The 19,883-nt window shown below is 48.8% G+C and overlaps 1 protein-coding gene across 1 annotated transcript in view; it reads right to left on the bottom strand.

Moving 5' to 3' along the window:
* Nucleotides 1-402: 402 nt before the first annotated feature.
* Nucleotides 403-19,883, bottom strand: part of LOC119450885 (uncharacterized) — a 36,704-nt gene continuing 17,223 nt past the window's right edge. The window contains exons 2-3 of the mRNA XM_037714361.2: nucleotides 16,713-16,811; nucleotides 403-611 (exon numbers count right to left, since the gene is read on the bottom strand). Of these exons, the coding sequence (XP_037570289.1) occupies nucleotides 403-611; nucleotides 16,713-16,811 (308 nt within the window). The remainder of the gene's footprint in view (nucleotides 612-16,712; nucleotides 16,812-19,883) is intronic.

The raw sequence follows: 19,883 nt of genomic DNA on the forward strand, positions 1-19,883 counted from the left end.
GCCTTCTCAGGGGCTATTACCAAATTGACGAATGTTATTAAACTTAATCTACTTACCACAAGGAAGCACGGGAGTGATATCCTCTTGAGACGAGTTTGGTAGGTAAGCTATCACCTCAAAGGACAAGAGACAGAATGATGCAGGTGTTATCTTGTTTCGATTCTTCGCGAGGTTTCCGGCTTTTCATTCGAGCACATGCACAGACCGCGGGAAAAATAAAGTAGCTGACATAACTTCTTGCAGGATCCACAGCTTTCGGCCATCGAAGGCTCGGAAATGTACGTTATCAACTTATATTTGTGTCGGAGGAACCATTCGCGACATTCGTGAAATCAGCCTAGTTTATTCATATGAGGTCAAATTTTAGGGAAAACACTCACATAGGGCACCATTTTGCAACATTCATTCAAGCGAACTTTCTTCCTTGTGCAAACATACATCGTCGGAGTAAACTTGTATCATGATTGTCGTATTGCATCGGCTTTCGAAGAACACTTCGCAGCAAGTTGCGTTTCTCAGTCCCCCAGATTTGTGCACAGTTCCATTGTAGTCGCGGCTCACCCACAGTTCACAAAGTGGCTTTGGACAGTTCCCAGCTTCTTCACATTTATCTGTGTGCATAAAATAGCATGATTACAATTGTATATGAGTAATGAAAGTTCAGCCGTACGCATTCTAGAACATGTCAGCGATGCGGTGAGACGGGATGTTAATAACATATCTACAATATTACAGACACCGTATGGTACGTGGTTGGTGAACTTGAGTGAATTTATCTCATGGTACAGTCATAACATTTAAAATAGCTTAGACACAGCGAAACTGTCGATCCTCAAGTCTTACTGGCTGCTGTTGCTAGGTATTAATTCGGTTGCTGCTAGGTCTTACCTTGGTCGCTGCTAGGTTCTAACTTGGTTACTGCTAGGTTCTGTAACTTGGTTGCTGCTCGGTTTGTAAGTAGGTTTTGCTTGGCCTAGTATTTTGCTATCACTTCGCATTACTGGACTTGAGGATCGACAGTTTCGCTGTGCCTAATCTTTTCATGACCGAGTGCAAACTTGCCCGTTTTTAAAACTTAACTACGTATGCAGGGATGGTATTCTCGAGCGATCATTTTTGGAGGTACCTTCCCTTTCGCGACATTTCGCGTGACTAGCGCTGGACGTGTCGGCGCCTATGAACGACAGCGTTCCTGGCATGCCACAAACGCAGGCAGGCTAACCAAGGTTGGCACAGTGGCAAGAACGCTGTTGCTTGCCGACGCCGAACGCGTTGGAGGCTAACCGCTCGATATCTAGCGAAAGTTGACACGACTAGGCGCAGCCCCTTTTATGGCAAAATTCCAGGCCAAGCGCAGATAGTTGCTAGGCGACACGTACCAGCTATTTTCAGCAGCTTCGGCGTGGCGGGAAACGGTTTACTAGCTGCTGCGGTGGCTAGGTGCGGCGGCTGCGCGGAGTGTTCCCTTCGGTGGGCGTGGCTTGGCGGCGGCTGCTGGGTTGCTACTGCTTCGGCGCATGCGCGGCTAGGCAACGTTGGGCCAGGTGGTGCGCAGCTGCGGCTTGGTTGTTGCTAGGCAATGGCGCGGAGTTTTATGCGGACTACGGACGTTTATCCTCTAGCTTTACCAGCTTCGCTGTTAATAACTCCCAGTAACGAGACCGTGCTGCGTCATCGCACAGTGGTCCTGCATAAAATGAAAATCTCTACGTATTCCGGCGCACTACGTGATTGGCAGACCTTCTGAGATCACTTTAGTGCCCCAATCCATCTGAACGCAGAGCTTTTGCCCATTGTAGAATTTAACTACCTATTATTATATTTGCAGCCAAGTATCAATCGAGGGCATTTTATTGACTGTAGAAAATCATAGCATCGCCATCAAGATTATCAGGGCGATTTGGTAGACGCGAGGATCGGCGTGCACGTTGAGTGCACTTCCTTGCCTTTTCACCAGTTAAGTCTTCGGCAGAGATCGAAAAAAATCAACGTAGCTTGCACTAGTGTTGCAAGGCTGGGGCAAACCGTGGAGCTTGTGACCGACCTAGCTTATTCCACCGACGCTAGATACTCAAACAAAGACTTTAGCGTTCTCATTCTCGAAACTCGGGGTCTTCGACTCGACGACGCCTCTTCTCGGCTGCAACTTCGGCACGGTATTTCGGATCGGCTCCCGCCGATGCGCAGATTCTCGCTTGGCCGTACGACAAGTTTCAGGTCGCGGCCTGGCGTAGGTTGACATGTCTAGGCGAAGCGAGACACATGTGGTTGCTAGGCGACGCGAAGTGACATCATGGCTAGATGGAGCAGGTGCGTGGTCGTAGCAGCTCGGTGGGGCGGTGCGGAGCGGCGGCGAAGCGAAGCGTAGCTGCGCCAAGTGGTTGATAGGTGACGCGCGGTGACGTCATCGCCAGGCGCAGTTTCTGGTCTACGCTATACGGGCCAACCTCCGGCTTAAACAGCTCCGCTGTGAAAGCTTCGGCTGCTCTACGACAAGGTCCTGTTTCGTGTATCCGCATTGAATGGTTTGGGCGTCTCACCTGATCAATGCAACGTATTCTCAACCGCGTGCTGATAAAGTGCTGGGCCAACGACCTGGCGATTCTCTATCACCAGAAGTCAAAGGAAGCGTCGCACGAGACGTCACGTGACAGGACTCCTCATGAGAGAGCTCGGCAGACTACAGAAATGCTCAGTTTTTTGCGTGTGAAGCTTGAGATAAGAGAAAAGTGCAGGCTAGAGTGCAGGGCGTCCTCATCCTCGTTTCCTACTTGAAGATGATGCCTTACCTTCCTTAGCACCAATGGGACAACACCTGCCAACGGCGCCCGCGCTTGCTACTGAGTCTGTTGCAGTTGTGGAAGCTTGCCCCTTATGCAACAGTTGTCATACCACCGCGGAATGCAAGGTCCAGCGTTCTGCGGATGAAGAAAGGGCTCGGTTGCGCAGTGCTCTATATTGTAACATTTGCGGCAAGAACAATTATGTGGCGCGGTATGATGCTGTGGATTGTGTGGCCGCGACGAGGCGAAGAAACAGCAGTGATGATGTGGATTGTGTGGCCGTGACGCAACGAAGAAAACGCATGGCCGCGAGAGCTGCGTACGGCTCGAGCGAATCGATCATGGAAGAATTCGAACGGCAGCTCGCTGACCGTAAGTTTGAGTCGGGGCTTTCCTTCGACCGGGTGTCCTGCGGCCACGCGGACCTGGTGAGGCCGATGTCCCGTTCTGCGCTTGCTGCTCGCCCGGCGACCAGTCGCCTGCTGTCGTAGCAGCCTGTAGCTATATTTGATCTGAGGGTCTCGTGGCCAGTGGTGTTCGCGGCCTGGGACCAAGGAGGCACCCGCCTGCGGACCAGGTGATCCGATGTGCCCGGAGCTCGCGGCAACCCTCTACTGCAGCAGCCTGGTGTTTTGCCGACCTGATGTACACTTCTAATGCTACTGCCGCGTCACGGTCTGGTACAAGCCACCTCGGGAGATGCTGGACTTCCGATTGCCTCGCGGAGCACCCACAGCAACATTCTCCACTACAACGACGACACACCAGCGAGTAAGACGGTGGATATGTGCTTCTGGGCGTTAGGAATTCCAATCATGATAAACTAACGATAAGATCTAAACTAACTTAAGACTAACGATAAATCTAAACTAACGATAAATTATGGTGACTCATTAAATTCATAAAGAGTCATTCTACCACATTGACATGCTCTCAATGAAGTCTGCAGCACCTTGGCATTCAATTATTCAAATTCATACATTTATCGACAGTCGATCATTATTCGTGACTGAGGAGATAGAAGACAAGGAATAAGAGGGGGGTCATGAACAGTAGAATAAAAAAAATTTAGTGATTTGGCTAAGGCTCGGATCTTTATTACGCGACAGTGCGAACTGGTAATGTAGCAGTGCGGTGCAACTGGTCCTGAGCGATTGCACATGCCACGCTCGTCACACTCGAATAAACTCGTAACATTGCAATTCGAAAAATTAGGTTTCAACAAGGGAATCATTTATACATCCCGGTCATATATGCCAATGGAAACATATAAATGCATCACGAAAGAATTTGACATAGACGCCAGTATTAAGATAACTTCTGATCGACTGTGTGCAATGGGAGTGTCATCTCAAAATTTATTACATAACGTTACACCATTGGGACAATCCCGCTTTTCGTAATAATACTTAATGACAGGGGAACTAAAAAAATTCACGCAGAAACTCCTTGGGGGTTGCGTAAGTATGCGTGAGCATTATGCCACTTGCTCATCTCCCCGCAGCCCGGTGTCATTATCCGTGTTATGACACTTGACCCGGCCAGTACAGACGACAGCGCTGCGGGGACACGAACTGGTGCTGACGGCGGCGCAAGGTGCAAGATAACGCAAGCAAAGTACTGCAGGGGGCGGCGCCAGGTGCGCTGATGACGTTCCGATCATCATAAGCAATTGTCGCTCTTTAGCGCCTTATTCATCCGCGTCGAACCATTAGGAACCATGACCAAACGTATTCCGTCGGCGGCTGCGTGTCACGGCCGCGCGGACAGTATCTTGAAAGCGATCCGCGATACTGACACAGAGTGCCGACAGCTGATAGGTGGCGCGGTGTGTTCTCGCCGCTTACTTAGCGCTGAAGAGACACGCGAGGGCCCATATCTTGAAAGCGATCGTCTTACGGGAAGGACAGACGGGTGGACTGACGAACAGTTTTCTCGTTGGGTAAACAAAGAAATGCTTATGCATTTAAAAAGAGGCTAGCATTCATTTGGACATACTGTCACACGCCTCTCCAACGAACGCCTTTATAACGAGGACAACTACAACGAATGTTCCTATACAAGGAAGGAATTCAGGCATCATCGATGGCTGATTTGTTGTTTACCAACGAATGTCGTGTAGAGGTGCCACCATGGCCAATCGAAGACGTCACCAAGGTGCATTCTGTGCTAGCGCTAACGGCCGCGCTAGCGACGCAGTTGACAAGCTTGCCGATATTTAAAGTAGTCCTTCTGACTGCTCCATGAATACATTACATTGTACGCTACATATAACGCATGAACGGGTGCCGCGGCTGACGAAGGCGTCGCAGGTGATGGCGACTTGATGCTGTTTTACAGCGTAAGCTGTTATGGGCTCATTCTAATAGCCGTGTCGGTTCGCGATGATGCCGCCGCTGGCATTTGGCCGCAAGCGCTATCGCCGGAAATGCGAAAAAAAGTTCCCGCTCTCCGCCGGGATCGAACCCAAGCCCGATGCGTGGGAGTCGAATACTTTGCCACTGAGCCACGCAAGCGCTTGCTGTCACGTGGCAGACATATTCCCTTTAAACGCGCCCGAGCCTCCGCCAGTACGGTGGCGCCATCTAGTTAAAGTGGCTGCGACCGCCGCGCGCGCAAGCGCAAAAGACGAGATGCGATTCAAATGAGGCGCGCAATCAACGCGATTCCGATGTGAGATGCGCGCCACATATTCTGGATACCTCTTCGGTACACGTTATGGCGTCTCCCCGCAGGGTACGAACCACTGCTGAAGAAGCGAGTCGTCGAGCTACGTGTGCTGCTACAACCAGACATCATTAGACTCAACAGACTGCTGTGCAGACAGCATTACAAGCCGCAGCTCGCCGTCGACGCCGGGCGGACAATTCAGATTGTTCTCGTGCAAATCAAGGCGAAGCCACTTTGCCGCGAATACCCTGTTGTGCGTGGTGCCGAAATGGGAGCTACTGTTGCGCCGCTCAACCAACTTACGCTGTGACTGTGCTTCGTGTGCCGCGCAGGCCTGTGACTTTTTGTAACTAGCAACCGACTTTGTGGGTTGCGGTTCAAGTTGCACGCGCACGTGCCCGGACCACCACTTTATTCAAGTTATTTCCCGGCTACCCTGATGGTGGGTGGGATGCATATTCTTGGGCATTGTAGGGACGGTTATCATGCCTCTGATGTGTCTGGGCATATTCACTTTGACACCATGTTGGGTATGATACCCTATACCCAGGCGATCCAAAATTTGCCTACCTGTTTTAGTTTTGGACAGACGTTCATATTACGCTATGCGTTGTGCCTCGATTAGCTCATCCAGTGTATTGTGTAGACGTAGCTGCAGTAGTTTATCGTTGCTGGTGGTGATGGAGAGTCCGATTGCTAGCTTGTACATTTTTCTGATTAAGGAGTCTAATTTGTACCTTTCTGATGAGTACCATCGTAGGTACGATGCGACGTATACAAATTCTGCTTATTACAAACGCTTGGACTAGCCTAACCAGATTGTCTTTTTTCATTCCACTGTGTTTGTTGGCTATTCGCTTCAGCAGTCGCATGATTTGAGATGTTATATTGTCTAATTTACGTATGGTCTCTCCATTGTAGCCGTTACTTTCAATGATGAGCCCCAATACTCTGATCTTGTCGGCCTTGGGTATGGGCGTATCATCCGCGGTAGTTAGGCGAATTTCAGGATTGTTTCGTTCCTCGTAGTTGCGTGGTTTTCGGCCACACCGCGATGATATATAAATGAGGAACTCAGATTTCTCAGCCGAACGCGCCAGGACGGTTCCTGCTAGGTATTGTTCAACTGCTTCTATTGCACGTTTCAATGTGTTTTCAACCTGTCCATCGTTGCCATCGCTCACCCAGAGAGTGATGTCCGTGTAAATGGTATGATTGAGGCCATCGATTTCCTGTAGTTTTGTTGGTAATCCAATCAGAGCCAGATTAAACAGCCTCGGTGATATTACTGAACCTTGGGGCGTACCTGCACTTCCAATCTGTAGTTCTTCGGAATTAAGGTCTCCTATCTTAATGTGTGCTTTTCTGTTAGTAAGGAAGTCTCGTATATAATTGTATACTCGCTGGCCTAGGTCTAGCTCATTTATTCTGTTTAATTCTGTTTCGTGGGTAATACTGTCAAAAGCCTTCTTTAGGTCCAATCCTAAGATAGCTTTGGTGTTCTGACTGGTGTTATCTATAATTTGATGCTTAAGTTGTAGCATTGCATCCTGTGTAGACAAATTTCTCCGGAAGCCCAACATTGTAGGCGGGAGAACGTCGTTGTCCTCAAGATAGTTGGTCAGTCTCGCTAGGACAACGTGCTCCATGAGTTTGCCCACACAGGACGTGAGTGAAATGGGTCTCAGGTTCTCCAACTGCAGCCGCTTGCCTGGTTTAGGTAATAGAATAATATGGGCCGTTTTCCATTGCTGTGGTATTGTACCGGATAGCCAGCATGCGTTTATATACTTGGTAAATTGTTCTAGAGAGGCATCATCGAGATTTCGGATCGTCTTGTTTGTTATTCCGTCTAGTCCTGGCGCGGATGTAGTATTTAGCTTTTGTGGAGCTGCTCTCAATTCCGCTTCGCTTAATCTCTTCGTCTAATTGTATGTTTTTGGTGCCTGTGTAATCTGGGTGAGTTGTTGGCTTAGCCCGAGATAAATATCTTGTGGCTATCTCATCGATAAAAGCTTCTTCAGTTTTGTCATATGCATGCAATATTTTGTTTATGTTTTGTCTGTACGTGGCTTTACTTTCCTCGGGATTCAAAAGGTGCCTGAGGAAGTTCCACGTTCTGGATAAACCTAACTCATTATCCACATTGGTGCATGTTGCTTCCCATTGTTGGTTACAGAGCTGTTGTGCGTATGCTTCTATATCTCTGTTAAGCCGGGCTAGCCGGCGTCGGAGCGTCCTGTTGTGTCTCTGAGTTTTCCATCTCCGCAGGAGACCTCCTTTAGCTTCCCACATATGTAGGAGTTTACTGTCTACCTGTTCCATTTGCGCGTCCTGGGGGATTACTTGTGTGGCTGAGCTAACATCCTGCTTCAGCTGCGTGCTCCAGCCCGCGATGTCCGTGATAGTATTATCCTTTTTTCCCACGAATTTGTCTCAGTTTGTTCCAGTCTATATATACAATTTTCAATTGATTGCCCTTGGATTTGCTTGGCCCTACTTTAACAGTGATTTCGCGGATATTGTGATCCCTGCCGTGATCTTGTTGGGTGTTAAGCCAAATCGCATCCCTAATGTTCTTCGTAAAGGTGAGATCTGTCGTAGTATCGACACTAACACTAGACCCTCTCCTCGTAGGAGTCGACGGGTCTGTGATGAGGGTAAGGCCCTCTTGCTGTGCGTCTAGCCATAGGTGTCTACCTTTGGGGTTCTCAAATCTGTATCCCCATGCCGTGTGTTGTGCGTTAAAATCCCCTTCAATCACTAAGGCTCTGCATTTTGCAATAGTGAGGGTCTTGCGGAGAAGTGATCGGAAATTGGGAAGTCTGTTTCTTGGGTTACTCTAAACATTAAGGACAAATAGGCTTTGATTGTTTTTTAGCAGGTAATAACACGATTAAAATATTGTCTACATCCGCAATGCCTGTATCATACTGAACGACCGTGTACCTACGTTTGATTTAAGTGGCGACAGTTCTCGTCTCCCCGTCAGCACTACAGAATGATCTGTACCCAGATAATTTGGCCTTACAGTGTGGCTCCTGTAGCATTATGACATCAGGATGTTCCTTATTAATTAGGTGTTGACGTAAGTTGGATCTTTTTCTACTGTATCCACGACAATTCCATTGCCTGATAGTATTATCGCCGTGTCGATCCATGGTGGCAGTTACAGTTTTCCGGTTCCCTCTAACGTAGGTGTCGAGGGTTTATCATATGGTTTACTGGCTGTTTTCATGGGGCCACCTCCACTGGTTTGCGGTCCCCACGTCTTCGTACGAGATTCAATGTCGGCAAATTTTGTATTGATTGTGTAGCGAAGCGTTGGAACTCTGAAGTGGGTCGTCCGCTCCAGCGCCTTCTAGCGGGTCGTTTTCTTCGGCTTTCGAACGCCGCTCGTGCTGAGAGTCCGTACTGCGCTTTTTGGACTGTCGCCCTTGCGCTGCATTAAGTGCCGTCCAATAAACACCCTTATAAATTGGTGGAGAGTGCTGTACCCTCAAAACCGCTCCGAAACCCCTTCGATGCCCCTGGAGCTTCGATCCCGTGCACTACCATCTGCCATGCCGCAAGACGCCTCCCAGCAAACGCCTCCTCCCGGCGGTCCCGGTGTCCCTCGTCAACGCGACCCACCTATCTTCACCGGCGCGGATGGCACCGACGTGGAGGACTGGCTCGCTATCTACGAGCGTGTGAGTGTACCCAACAAATGGGACGAGGCAGGAAAATTGAGCAACTTGGTCTTTTGCCTGGCGGAAGTAGCATGTCTGTGGTACAACAACCACGAATCCGATTTCCCGACCTGGTCCGCTTTCAAGACTGCCATTATCGACGTGTTTGGCCACCCTGCTGTTCGTAAGCTGCAAGCAGAACAGCGTTTGCGCGAACGAGCTCAGCAGGCCGCGGAATCTTTCATTAGTTACATAGAGGACATTCTGTACTTGTGCAAGAAAACAAACGCGACCATGTCCGAGTTGGATAAGATCAAAAATGTCATGAAGGTATCGACGACGACGCCTTCACCATGCTCCTCGCCAAAAATCCTCGCACGGAGGCAGAGCTAGTAACCATGTGCCAGAGTTATGAGGAGCTACGCCGGCAGCGGTCGTTGACCCATCGGCCACCAGCACGGGACGCAGATTTCGCTGGCTCGTCAACCGTTTCTGACCACACTACCTTGCTGGAAGAAATGAAGACATTTGTGCGCAAAGAAATTGCACGCCAGCTCTCTCTGCTGCCCTTTGCTCACCCGCAGCATGTTGAACTGCCATCAACCACACTCCCGCCTCCCCTCCGCCGAGTGATTGAACAGGAAATCGCCGAAGTCATGCCCGAATATCACCAGCGCCCTCCGGCACCGGCGCCACTTCGCTACGCTCAAGTTGTCGCCAGGCCAGCCCAACCAATCTCTGCGGCTGCTCTGTTTAGTTACGCCGCAGATGTCGCTGGACCTCAGTCGTTCGAAGCGGTTGTGCCGCCTACGTACGCGGATGTCACTAGGCTCCGTCTGCAGCCCACCATGCAGCCGTATCAGCAGCCGCTAGCTTCTTCGCGTCCTTAGCCATGGGTGGGACCCTATTCGGCAAACCGTTGGCGCACTTCCGACAACCGTCCCATATGCTTTGCCTGTGGTTACGCCGGCCATGTTGCACGTTTTTGCAATCGCGTGCAGTCGCCTCGAGTCGCATCACCCGTCATGAACCAGTCCAGCCACCCTAATTACGAACCACCGCCGCCTGTGTGACCGACGTTACGCCCAGCTCCTTCTACCCGCCGTTCACCGTCTCCATAACGTCGCTCATTGTCGCCGATGCGGCCACGTTAAATTGTTGTATTTGCGTCATAATAGCCTGTGTAACTTGCTGGGTAATTTGTGTGCCCAGATCTTTAAATTGTGTACTTATGATATCTAGCTTGCTTTCTAGAATGTCAATTTTGCTTTCGAGTTCATCCTGTCGTTTCTCAAGAGGTTTAACGGACTTTGTCTTTTTACCTGCGATTGTCTTTTCGTCTGTGGCTTTGCGTTTGGTGGGCGCGTTAGCCTCTTCCTCCATGTCTGTCTCTTTTTCCTCAATACTATTTAGTGTGACACCTTGCCCGTTTTTCAGAGTAATGTTCTCTTTCCGCAGTCTACTGTTTTCTTCTTCTAGAGCGACAATCCGCTCATGATGTTCTAGCATCATTTGTTTCATCTGTGCTAGTTATTTTTCTAACACTCTATTTCTAGTGTTAAGTGCAGCCTCTGCCTCCGCGCGCGCCCCAGAAGCCACGTCAGCCCAGCTCACTTATGATGGGGATACGGTGGTGTGGTTACCGATAGTGCCCTTGCTGTTGCCAATGGCCTAGGGTGACTTGGTGGGGTTGCCACTGCGGGGTCTGGACCTTGACCTTGATCGGTTGCCGGAGTGTGATCTGCTTCTGGTTCTTGGGAGGGAAACCGATCTGTTCCTGCTGGCTGTACTTGGGCTCCTTTGTTTGTCGATGTAGTTGTCGTATTCCACTTGTTCCTCTCTCCGGGCACGTTCCCATCTTCGTTATTTGACGAGGTATGGGATCCGGTACCTTGCTTGGCATCGTTTAACCGCGGTCGGGTGGTCATTTCCACGTAGTTGGCATTCTGCTTTGCATTCGTGGTCTTGCTTTGAATTCTTGGTGCCGCAACTCCGGCAAATTTTGTCAGTAGGATTGGGGCATACGTCCGCTCGGTGTCCAAGTCTTTCGCATTCGTAGCAGATGTCAAATGGTTTCTTGTGCGCATCGGAGTCCAACGGAGTGCGCATCGAACAAGCGCAGCTCCGTAGTTCACATAGCTAGGGAAGTAATATCCGTCAAAAATGACGATTACGTTGTTTGTATTGCCCATAAGCTTGGCGTAGAGGACGCTGGGGTTACGTAGAGTGACCAGCTTCCTAACGATGTCTTCCAGGCTTTCATCGGCCGAGATACCTCGGATGACTCCTTTGGAGGTGTTCTCCGGTGCTGCGCGATAAGCACAGGCTTCATATTCCTTGCTCCCAATTCTCAGACTGGTTATTGCGAGATACTTTTTGGCTCTTTCTTTCGATGGTGTGCGGACAACTATAATGTTTTGCTTCTGGTTTAGGCAAAGATTATCTTCTTCATCCGCTGTACGCTCAACATTTGCAGCATGTCGTACGCTGTGGTAGATGCCGTCTGTATCGTGTTCGGTCACGTTGAGTCGCCCTCTTGGTCTAATAATGATCCTGTAGTCGTCCACTGGTAAGTGTGGCATGCGGCTTGCGACGATCAATTGTCGGATCTGCTGATTGCCCTTTTTCTTGTTCCATGAGGTTTCGTTAGCTCGCTGAAAGGTGTTTTATCACTACGTGGCCGGTGCACGTCAACAGTTAGTCTTCGACGATTTCTTTTAATTTCGAACCAATGGCCTTGGTCCAAATCTTCTGGTTGAATATCTTCGCCTTCTACACGTACAACGTCCATATTTGGCATGTTTAGAGGCGTTAGGCTCAGCACGTCAGCCATCGTGGCTGGTGATACATCGCGACGGGGATGCTATCGCTACGCTTAGGCTTCCCAGTCGGCATGGCAAACTGTTTGAAATGATTGCTGGAAAAGGCCCACCTGGTTGATTAGGTGTCCAGGTGATCCTTGGATCTTCTGGCTCCTCCTGAGATGTGAATTCCCTCGTTCCAGCCGAAAAACCGCCGGCAATCATTCGAAATTTACGGAGCCGACGTGAAACGCATCCTGTTTCTAATGTTAATTTTTTAACCACCCCTTATGTAATACCCTCCAATGAGGTTTTTAAGGTAATAAAGTGAAGTAAAGTGAAGTCTAGACAGCCATCAAAGGGGGGGGGGGGACGCGTACGTAAACGAAGGCTATATTGAGGAAGAACTTGCAAGTGAAGCATAATTTTGACAGGAACTAAGGCGATAACGGTGCAATAAGGGTAGCTGCAGTCGCAAATTCTGTCAAATGTTCACACGAAATAAGTGACCTTTTTCGCTAAGTACCTCTTGAACTCCCAGTAAATCAAGTTTTTTATTATGGATGTGCATAGTCTGCTTGATTGCGAGCAGTACGGCACGCCACCTTTGTAACAAAATGCCATGTATAACGAAAGCTTTTGGAGGTGTCGAGCACTTCATTATAAAGGCGTTTGACTGTATTTGTACATGAAAGCTGACATCATGCCGCATGATCAAATACAATACCATTATAGTATTGCCATTGGTCAAGAGCCTTAGGAACGACATTGCGGGAGTTTCATTGTGAACACACTGCAAAATATTATCTCAAGGCATGCATTATTATAAACCGCCTGGTAAGAACGTCATGAACAGAGAAAAAAAAATTAGGCACTAAAGAAACGTGAGTAAAACCAAGCACGTTTACTAAAGTAAACAGAAGTTTCGGGACCAACGCAGCTTCTTAATCTTAAGTTACTACAGCAGCGCAGAGATGGCATGAATTTCTTGCCGATGCTCTTCTAACGCGACGCGCTGGAGCAGACTTTACGACCAGTGTTCCGCCGCTATACGGAGCGATAACTATTTCCGGAAGTTTTCCGGAATCTTTTAAATATCTCATATCGCCTAAATATGACGTAATTACACTCCTTCAGTTGAATTACTCAGAGGAGCGGACATGAATTGCACAAGAAATCGAAACACGTATTGAAATAATTAAATATACTGTTTTACCCAATTACATTACGGCACATATTGCAATTTACGAATTGTAGCCAGTGAGATGTACCCACTAGGAATGAATTTCCGGAACGAGACCAGTTTAGATATATGTGCCACTAAACTAGCCATAAAAAATGCACTATAGTGCCTGTTACTTTTCTAACAAAAAGTTCTTTTATGCAGTGAAGTACGAAATTACCTGGAACGCCCAAGGATATCGTGCATTTAAAGGTTTAAAACAACTCAAATTTCTCCGACGCTGACCGGAAACGAGCACACGGCACCCACGTTCCTTAGGAACAGCAACGCGACGCTTCAGCAGACTGCGCCATAAATACACATTTCAATGAATGTCGTTCACGCCAACAATTTAACGAGCTGTGCCATGTCACTGGGTGCGCGTCAAGCAAGGGAACAATCCTCAGCGTTCACACGCACCGGCGTCCCCACGCTTCTCGTCTCAGAGGTCACGTACGGACTTCTCGACAGCGCCACAAGACGGTGGAACGTGTCCAGAAAGAAGCATAGGCTAGGATACCGGCGGCCTCATGACGGATTTCCCAGCGTTCGCGTACACCGGTGCGGCATACATTTCAGAGGACACGTGCAGACTTTGCACCGGCGCCACCGCTAGATGGCGCCGACTGTTCTTAGGGAACACTTAGACGCACATAGCATCCATTCATCCATGCATCCATCCTTCTATGGAAACGCGAAAGAGAAGTCCCGCTGCAGTTCACGCCTCATACATAACTAATTTCGACGGTGGCAATACATTGTGTGGCTATATTGATTCAATGCTGAACGCATTACCATCGACACACATCGTGAGATGGGTTATGCCATATGTTTTTTTTTTTTTTTTGCTAAAAACTGCGTCAGGTACCCAAACGTTTTTTCCGACTCTGATGCTACTAAACTCTAAACTGATCCTAATGCAATGACTAACTTGTGGCAAATGCTGAATATGGAAATGCTAAATGCGAATTTACATGTGAATCAATGAGAGTTTTGCACAGTCAATCATATATTTTCCATACTTATTCCTTGAACGGTATTAACTGCATTTCGTAACTGCCGATAAGTACCTCAGCGATACCATCACTTCAAAACTGCATGTTTATGCAGTCATATCTAAAGCCAACCGTGTGCTTGATTTTCTAAAACGAAAATTTGAACTTGCTCCTACAGAGCTTAAAGAACAACCTTACATCATTTATGTCTGCCCTCATCTGGAATATGCCTCATCAGTCTGGGACCCCGGTCACGCCACGCTAATCAATAAGCTTGGAGCCCTGCACAATCACTCAGCTCGCTTCAATATGTCTATCATCGCAGTGCCAGCTTAACCAGCATGAGATACATTGTAAACCTTGCTTTACTCGCTGCTGGCGAGCGGCCGCTCCCCTTTTACCGCACGTGTTTCGTCAACCAGGTTTTCGGCGTGACTGTCGCGGTCTCCCGTATCCCAAGCTGGTAAGTTGGAAGCCGCTCTTTACCCATCGTAAAATTCCCTGACCTGCTTGAAGTGTTAGTTGCAATCGTAATTGATTTCTGATTATGCAATTGGTTGTCGTCCATTGTTTTCTCGAGATTGTACCGAACCGCGACTGATGGGCAGGTGTGCGCCAATGGCGGAGCGCGGTGTGCCGAGGCATAGCGCCGCTGGCACCCGTTACCCCTGTGCCCTATATTTCCCAATGCAGATAACCTGGCTTTTCGGATTCACATAATAAGTTATGTGAATCCGAATTTTGCAAGGGCAATCACCATTTTTCAGCGACAACTAATAAATAGAGATAGATACGAAGTAAACGAAGGTAACGTAACTAAAGTCGCGCGCGCTTGGCTACCCTGACGTGGTTGGTAGCTAATTTGATTTAGGTAAATGTTTCGGGAAATTGGATAACTTGTTTTATAAACTCGCATCAGAACAACCTAAATCCAATCGTAGTGTTTAGAAGCACAGGCTAGGATACCGGCGGCATCAAATGTTTCCGGAACATCGATAATTTGTGTGCCTTATTAGTCGATTCCAATTTGTAAGAATTGTTCTAGAATTTTAGTGCTTAATTGTCGGAGTCATGAGGGATGTAGTGGCCGAATACTGCACCAGGGAGGCGAATTCCAGTTCTGGTGAGGGAGTGTCTTTGATAAAGCTTAGTGGGCCTGCATAGTTTGGTTGCACCTGAACTAGTATAGCCCCACTAGCTCTCGGCAATATTTTTGCCGGTGTCAGGCACCACTCCATGCCTGAAAATGTGGTGGACTGGAGCATGATTCGAACTTGCGACCTTCAGATTTGAAGTCGGGTGTTCTACCTCTGCTCCACGCCACCACTATCAGAGAACAAACGGGGATATCCGATATTCTAGTTGACATTAAGCGGGAGAAATGGAGCTGGGCAGGCCATGTAATGCGTAGGATGGATAACCGGTGGACCATTAGGGTTACAGAATGGATACCAAGAGAAGGGAAGCGTAGTCGAGGACGCCCGAAAACCAGGTGGGATTATGAAGTTAGGAAATTCGCAGGCGCAAGTTGGAATACGCTAGCGCAAGACAGGGGTAATTGGAGATCGCAGGGAGAGGCCTTGGTCCTGCAGTGGACATAAGTATAGGCTGATGATGATGATGATGATTTTAGTGCTTAATTGTTTTCTGCTGTAGTATAACTACAACATCGTTCCGTACGCGCTATGGATATATGATCATTCTAGTGAAGCGTTTTCATAGCTTAATTTGTTATACATAGCTCAAACAGAAAGTACGGCGATATAAACATATAAGCAAGGAAAAAATGCAAAGAACAAACGCTAAGCTTACTGTTGATTACCCGCCATGATCCGCTAAATATGTAAGGCGTACAGAAAACAGAGCACATGCGCGAAGCAGGGCTATTACGACGAACGTGCCAGCACGTGCGCATAAGGAAAAGCTCTCTTCGTTACTGAGATTTATCGACAGATCACTGACAGAAGTACTGCACCTTTCTAATAATAAATATTTCCTAACATCGGTCATCCGCGTTCTCAGCTAAATTAATAATTTATTTCCTCTTTGAACTCTACAAATGTTCACTCGTGCTATCCTCAATGCTGTACCCAATTCTCGTTATATATACTTTGTAGCGAGTAAGTGGTACTTACTATGCCAACGGTGAAATGCACAAGGAGCGACATGCCTTTAATCACAAGCTGTCGTTTTACACCAGAAATATGGGATTCACAATTTCTTTGGATTGTATAGTCACTCACACGAATGACATGGCAAAGCGTTCATATGGCATAACATAACGTTGTAAAATCTGCATTACGTAAACAAAACCGGGTCTTTGGTCCGCACAAACCATTTGTGCTGCGTACGCTGTAGTCTACGGAGATCAAGAGATTTGTAATTATCAACATCAGATCGAGTGTTCAGCAGCACTCTTTTCAGGAACCGCTTCGCACTAAGTTTTTCGTGAACCCATTTGACACACACCTCGTTAACCACGCGGAATTCGCCATGTGAAATGAACAGTTGACTGTTTCAGTATAAGCGAATGGTGCCAACTATAACAACATAATCATTTGGTCACTTACCATCTACAGGGGTCTGGAAGGGTATCCTAACGACGGAGCAGTTCTCATTGGCGTACCAGAAACGCCAGTATGGTGGTGACAACGAGTACCCGAAAGAAGCTGCACAGGAAAAAGAACGCATAACAAACACAGTCAAATTTTAAAAGCAGTGTCACACAGCTGTGCGAACTTTTGTTCATTTTGAAGCCAGGTTTGCCGAAGCGTAGTACGCTGTAACATTGAAGAACACACAATGATAATATTTATGTGAATATAAGAGATAGATGAGACGTCAGACCTCACAAGAAGGTGCCAGCCGTTTGGACTGCAAGTCAGAAATGTTAGGTTCGTAAATGTACTAGAGCATCCAATGTGAATCAGTTGGCTGCCTATGTTTCGAAAACTTGAAACCGAGGACTTCTATAGTAGTTAATGATGCCTAGAAGTGGGACTGATGGCTCGTGCTGAGGCTTCTGAGAAGGGCGTTGCTAGGGAACGACTCACCTAGCCGGAGAAAATGGGTCAACCGCTTTCTGAAGGCCAGAACACATAATGGTAGAAACGGTTTCGTACATGACTTGCTTGTTTCTGGCTGACTGCGGAACGGCCAGAGCAAAGCGGAGGTCTTTCTGCGTTTACTCTGTATAGGCGTTCACACTGGGTATCTGACGGGTGCATCAGGGACAGTTGGCAAATTGTCCGGCTGGACAACGCAATCCACAAAAACGGCTGCTTTTTTTCAATGTGTGCATCCTGCATAAGAAATTCGGGAACTCTCCTTCAACCGTTCTTGAGCCTACGTACATACCAGCAATGCTGAGAAATCGCCTTCTGCAAAAACTCTCCTGAGTAGCGTTACTCATGCAGAGATCCAAAAGTGATATACCATACGTACATCAGATACGGCAAGGAACTCGTTCTCTGTGAAGCACCTTGCGAAGTATGCGTCCGGACTTTTCCACTCAGCACATGTACCGTCACTCTCTTGTTTCCGATTGGAGTAGGCCGGAACACGGTCACACGTAGGTGCTCTCTCCCGTTCGCTCCTGACGCCGGTCGCTGCTGTCTCTCTGTTGATTTCTATAGACGCCGGCACAATGGCGATCAGCAACACATGCTCATTATTTAGTTCCCTTCAGCTGGAAAGCGACAGCGTGTCGGAAGGACTACTGAGACGCTGTTCCACTCTTCGCTAACCGCACAGCAGGTTTTTATCCCAAATTTAGTGCCAGATTGATTTAGTGTCATGTATTTAGTGCCAGGTATTCATTATCGCGTGGCTCATGGCGCCGTGGCGTTCGGACGTGTCCGCATCGACTCCGCCAACCTACGTTGGCGAAGTCGATGTGTTTTTCCCTCCAAATTTACACTGGAACATTTCCGAAAAGTTAAAAGGAAGAGTTGGATACCGCAGTTATCATGGTAGGTCCACTGAAAAATTTTTTGTGGGTCCTTTCTCCGACACCGAGGGTTAAGCCTATCTGGGCGTAGTACGCCATCGGCTCGGCCACAGCGCGGGAAAGCGTGGCAGCTCGCTCGGCCGACCCCCAAGAACGTTCTAGAAAACTGCGCCATTCCTCACGAGGAAATGGTAGTGGGAGAGCAAATCTCCAAAGAGGAAGCCGAGTCCAACGGCTGGATTACCGCTCACAGAAAGCGGAATGCGGACAAAACCCGCGTCGAGAACGAGACGCACAAGGCAAGGCAAAACGATGCCCGCGTTGGCGCCACACAAGCCGGCCACTTAAGAAAGGTTGCCGCAGCCTCCAGGCTACTGCGCCTGCCCAAATCGCACTTTCGAGTTCTCGTCCGCCCAGGGGAGGGCTGGACGTGCGAAAATGCCGTTTAATCAAAGTCACGCACGCCATTTTAATGGCCGCCAGGCTGCCCCCGGCGGCAGTCGGGGAGGATATCGTGTGTGCGAATGCCATGCAGACTATCTTCCTTATAAGCACACCCTCCGAAGAGAACGCCAATGCATACTGCAAGGTCCAGGAGATAATCCTGGCGGATAAACGGCACCTTATCGCGGCTTGCATTACGCCTCCGGGTAATACCTGTAGAGGCGTGGTCAGGGGCATCGATGCCGATCTTGCTGAAGCTGCGCTGCAAAATCTTTTTGTCACACCTAGGAACCCGATGGTGCTCGGAGTAACACGCATAAAGGAGTCGACTACCGTGATCATACCGTTCAATGGCATGAAAGTGCCTAACACGTCCGCTGCGGCCCCAACATGGTACGCTGCACGCTGTACAAGAGGCAAATAGACACTTGCCGCAACTGCGGCCGAGTCGGTCAAAGGCACGACGTCGGCCTCAGACCAACCGAAAAAGTGTGTGCGAAGTGTGGAACTTTGCAAGCCACCAACGCACACTGAATGCGTGCAACCGAAGTGCGCGCTCTGCGGAGACGCTCAGCTCACCGGCGATATAACCTGCAAAAAACTCTTGTCGCAGTTTCACCTGAAAGGCGAAGCATCAATTGCGATAGCAAATTTGTAGACAGCTATACGGAGTAATGATATTAGCTTTATCAGCTGTATAAACTTGGACATGCAGCAGCACCGGCAACACGCAGAACTATTGTCGACGCCGTCGGGGTTTTGCCCGCGTTCCCTCAATATGCGTGCGGCGTTGGTGACTGTTGCCGGAGCCTTTGATATAAATAGGCACTTGATGCCGCAGCTAAACGTCGCCTCCCTTCTCCCCCTCCCCCACGGCCTCTCGCGCGTCGGAAGAAGGCGCGTTTGCTCTACATATATGGTGATTGTAAAGGAGGAAAGAGACGCCTACTTCTGCAGCCCTTAAGCGAGCACGGCGCAGAACGCGCGTTTGTTCTCCGCCGTGCGTTCACTCCCCGTGAAAGCGCGCGCCCCTCGAGCCCTTTCACTCGCACATACAGCGTTCGGCGCGCGGCGACGATTTCATCTCCATTGACGTCATACGGAACCTCACGGCGACGGCGACGCCGACGGCAGAAATCTGCTTTTGAGTGTCCATATAATTGCTATCGCAATAAAACAGGTATCAAGTTCCTTATGTCGTTGGGAGACGACGTACAAGAAGAAGGAAAGGCAGCAACAAGAAGAAGAACGGAACGAGCAACGCTGGGGGTCGGGGAATCCCCGCTCCAGCCAAAACGCCACCTGCGGAGGCACCCAGGAACGCCACCACCCAGGCTCCCAGGAACGC

The sequence above is a fragment of the Dermacentor silvarum genome, chromosome 4 (genome assembly GCF_013339745.2).
Source record: "Dermacentor silvarum isolate Dsil-2018 chromosome 4, BIME_Dsil_1.4, whole genome shotgun sequence".
Lineage (NCBI taxonomy): Eukaryota > Metazoa > Arthropoda > Arachnida > Ixodida > Ixodidae > Dermacentor > Dermacentor silvarum.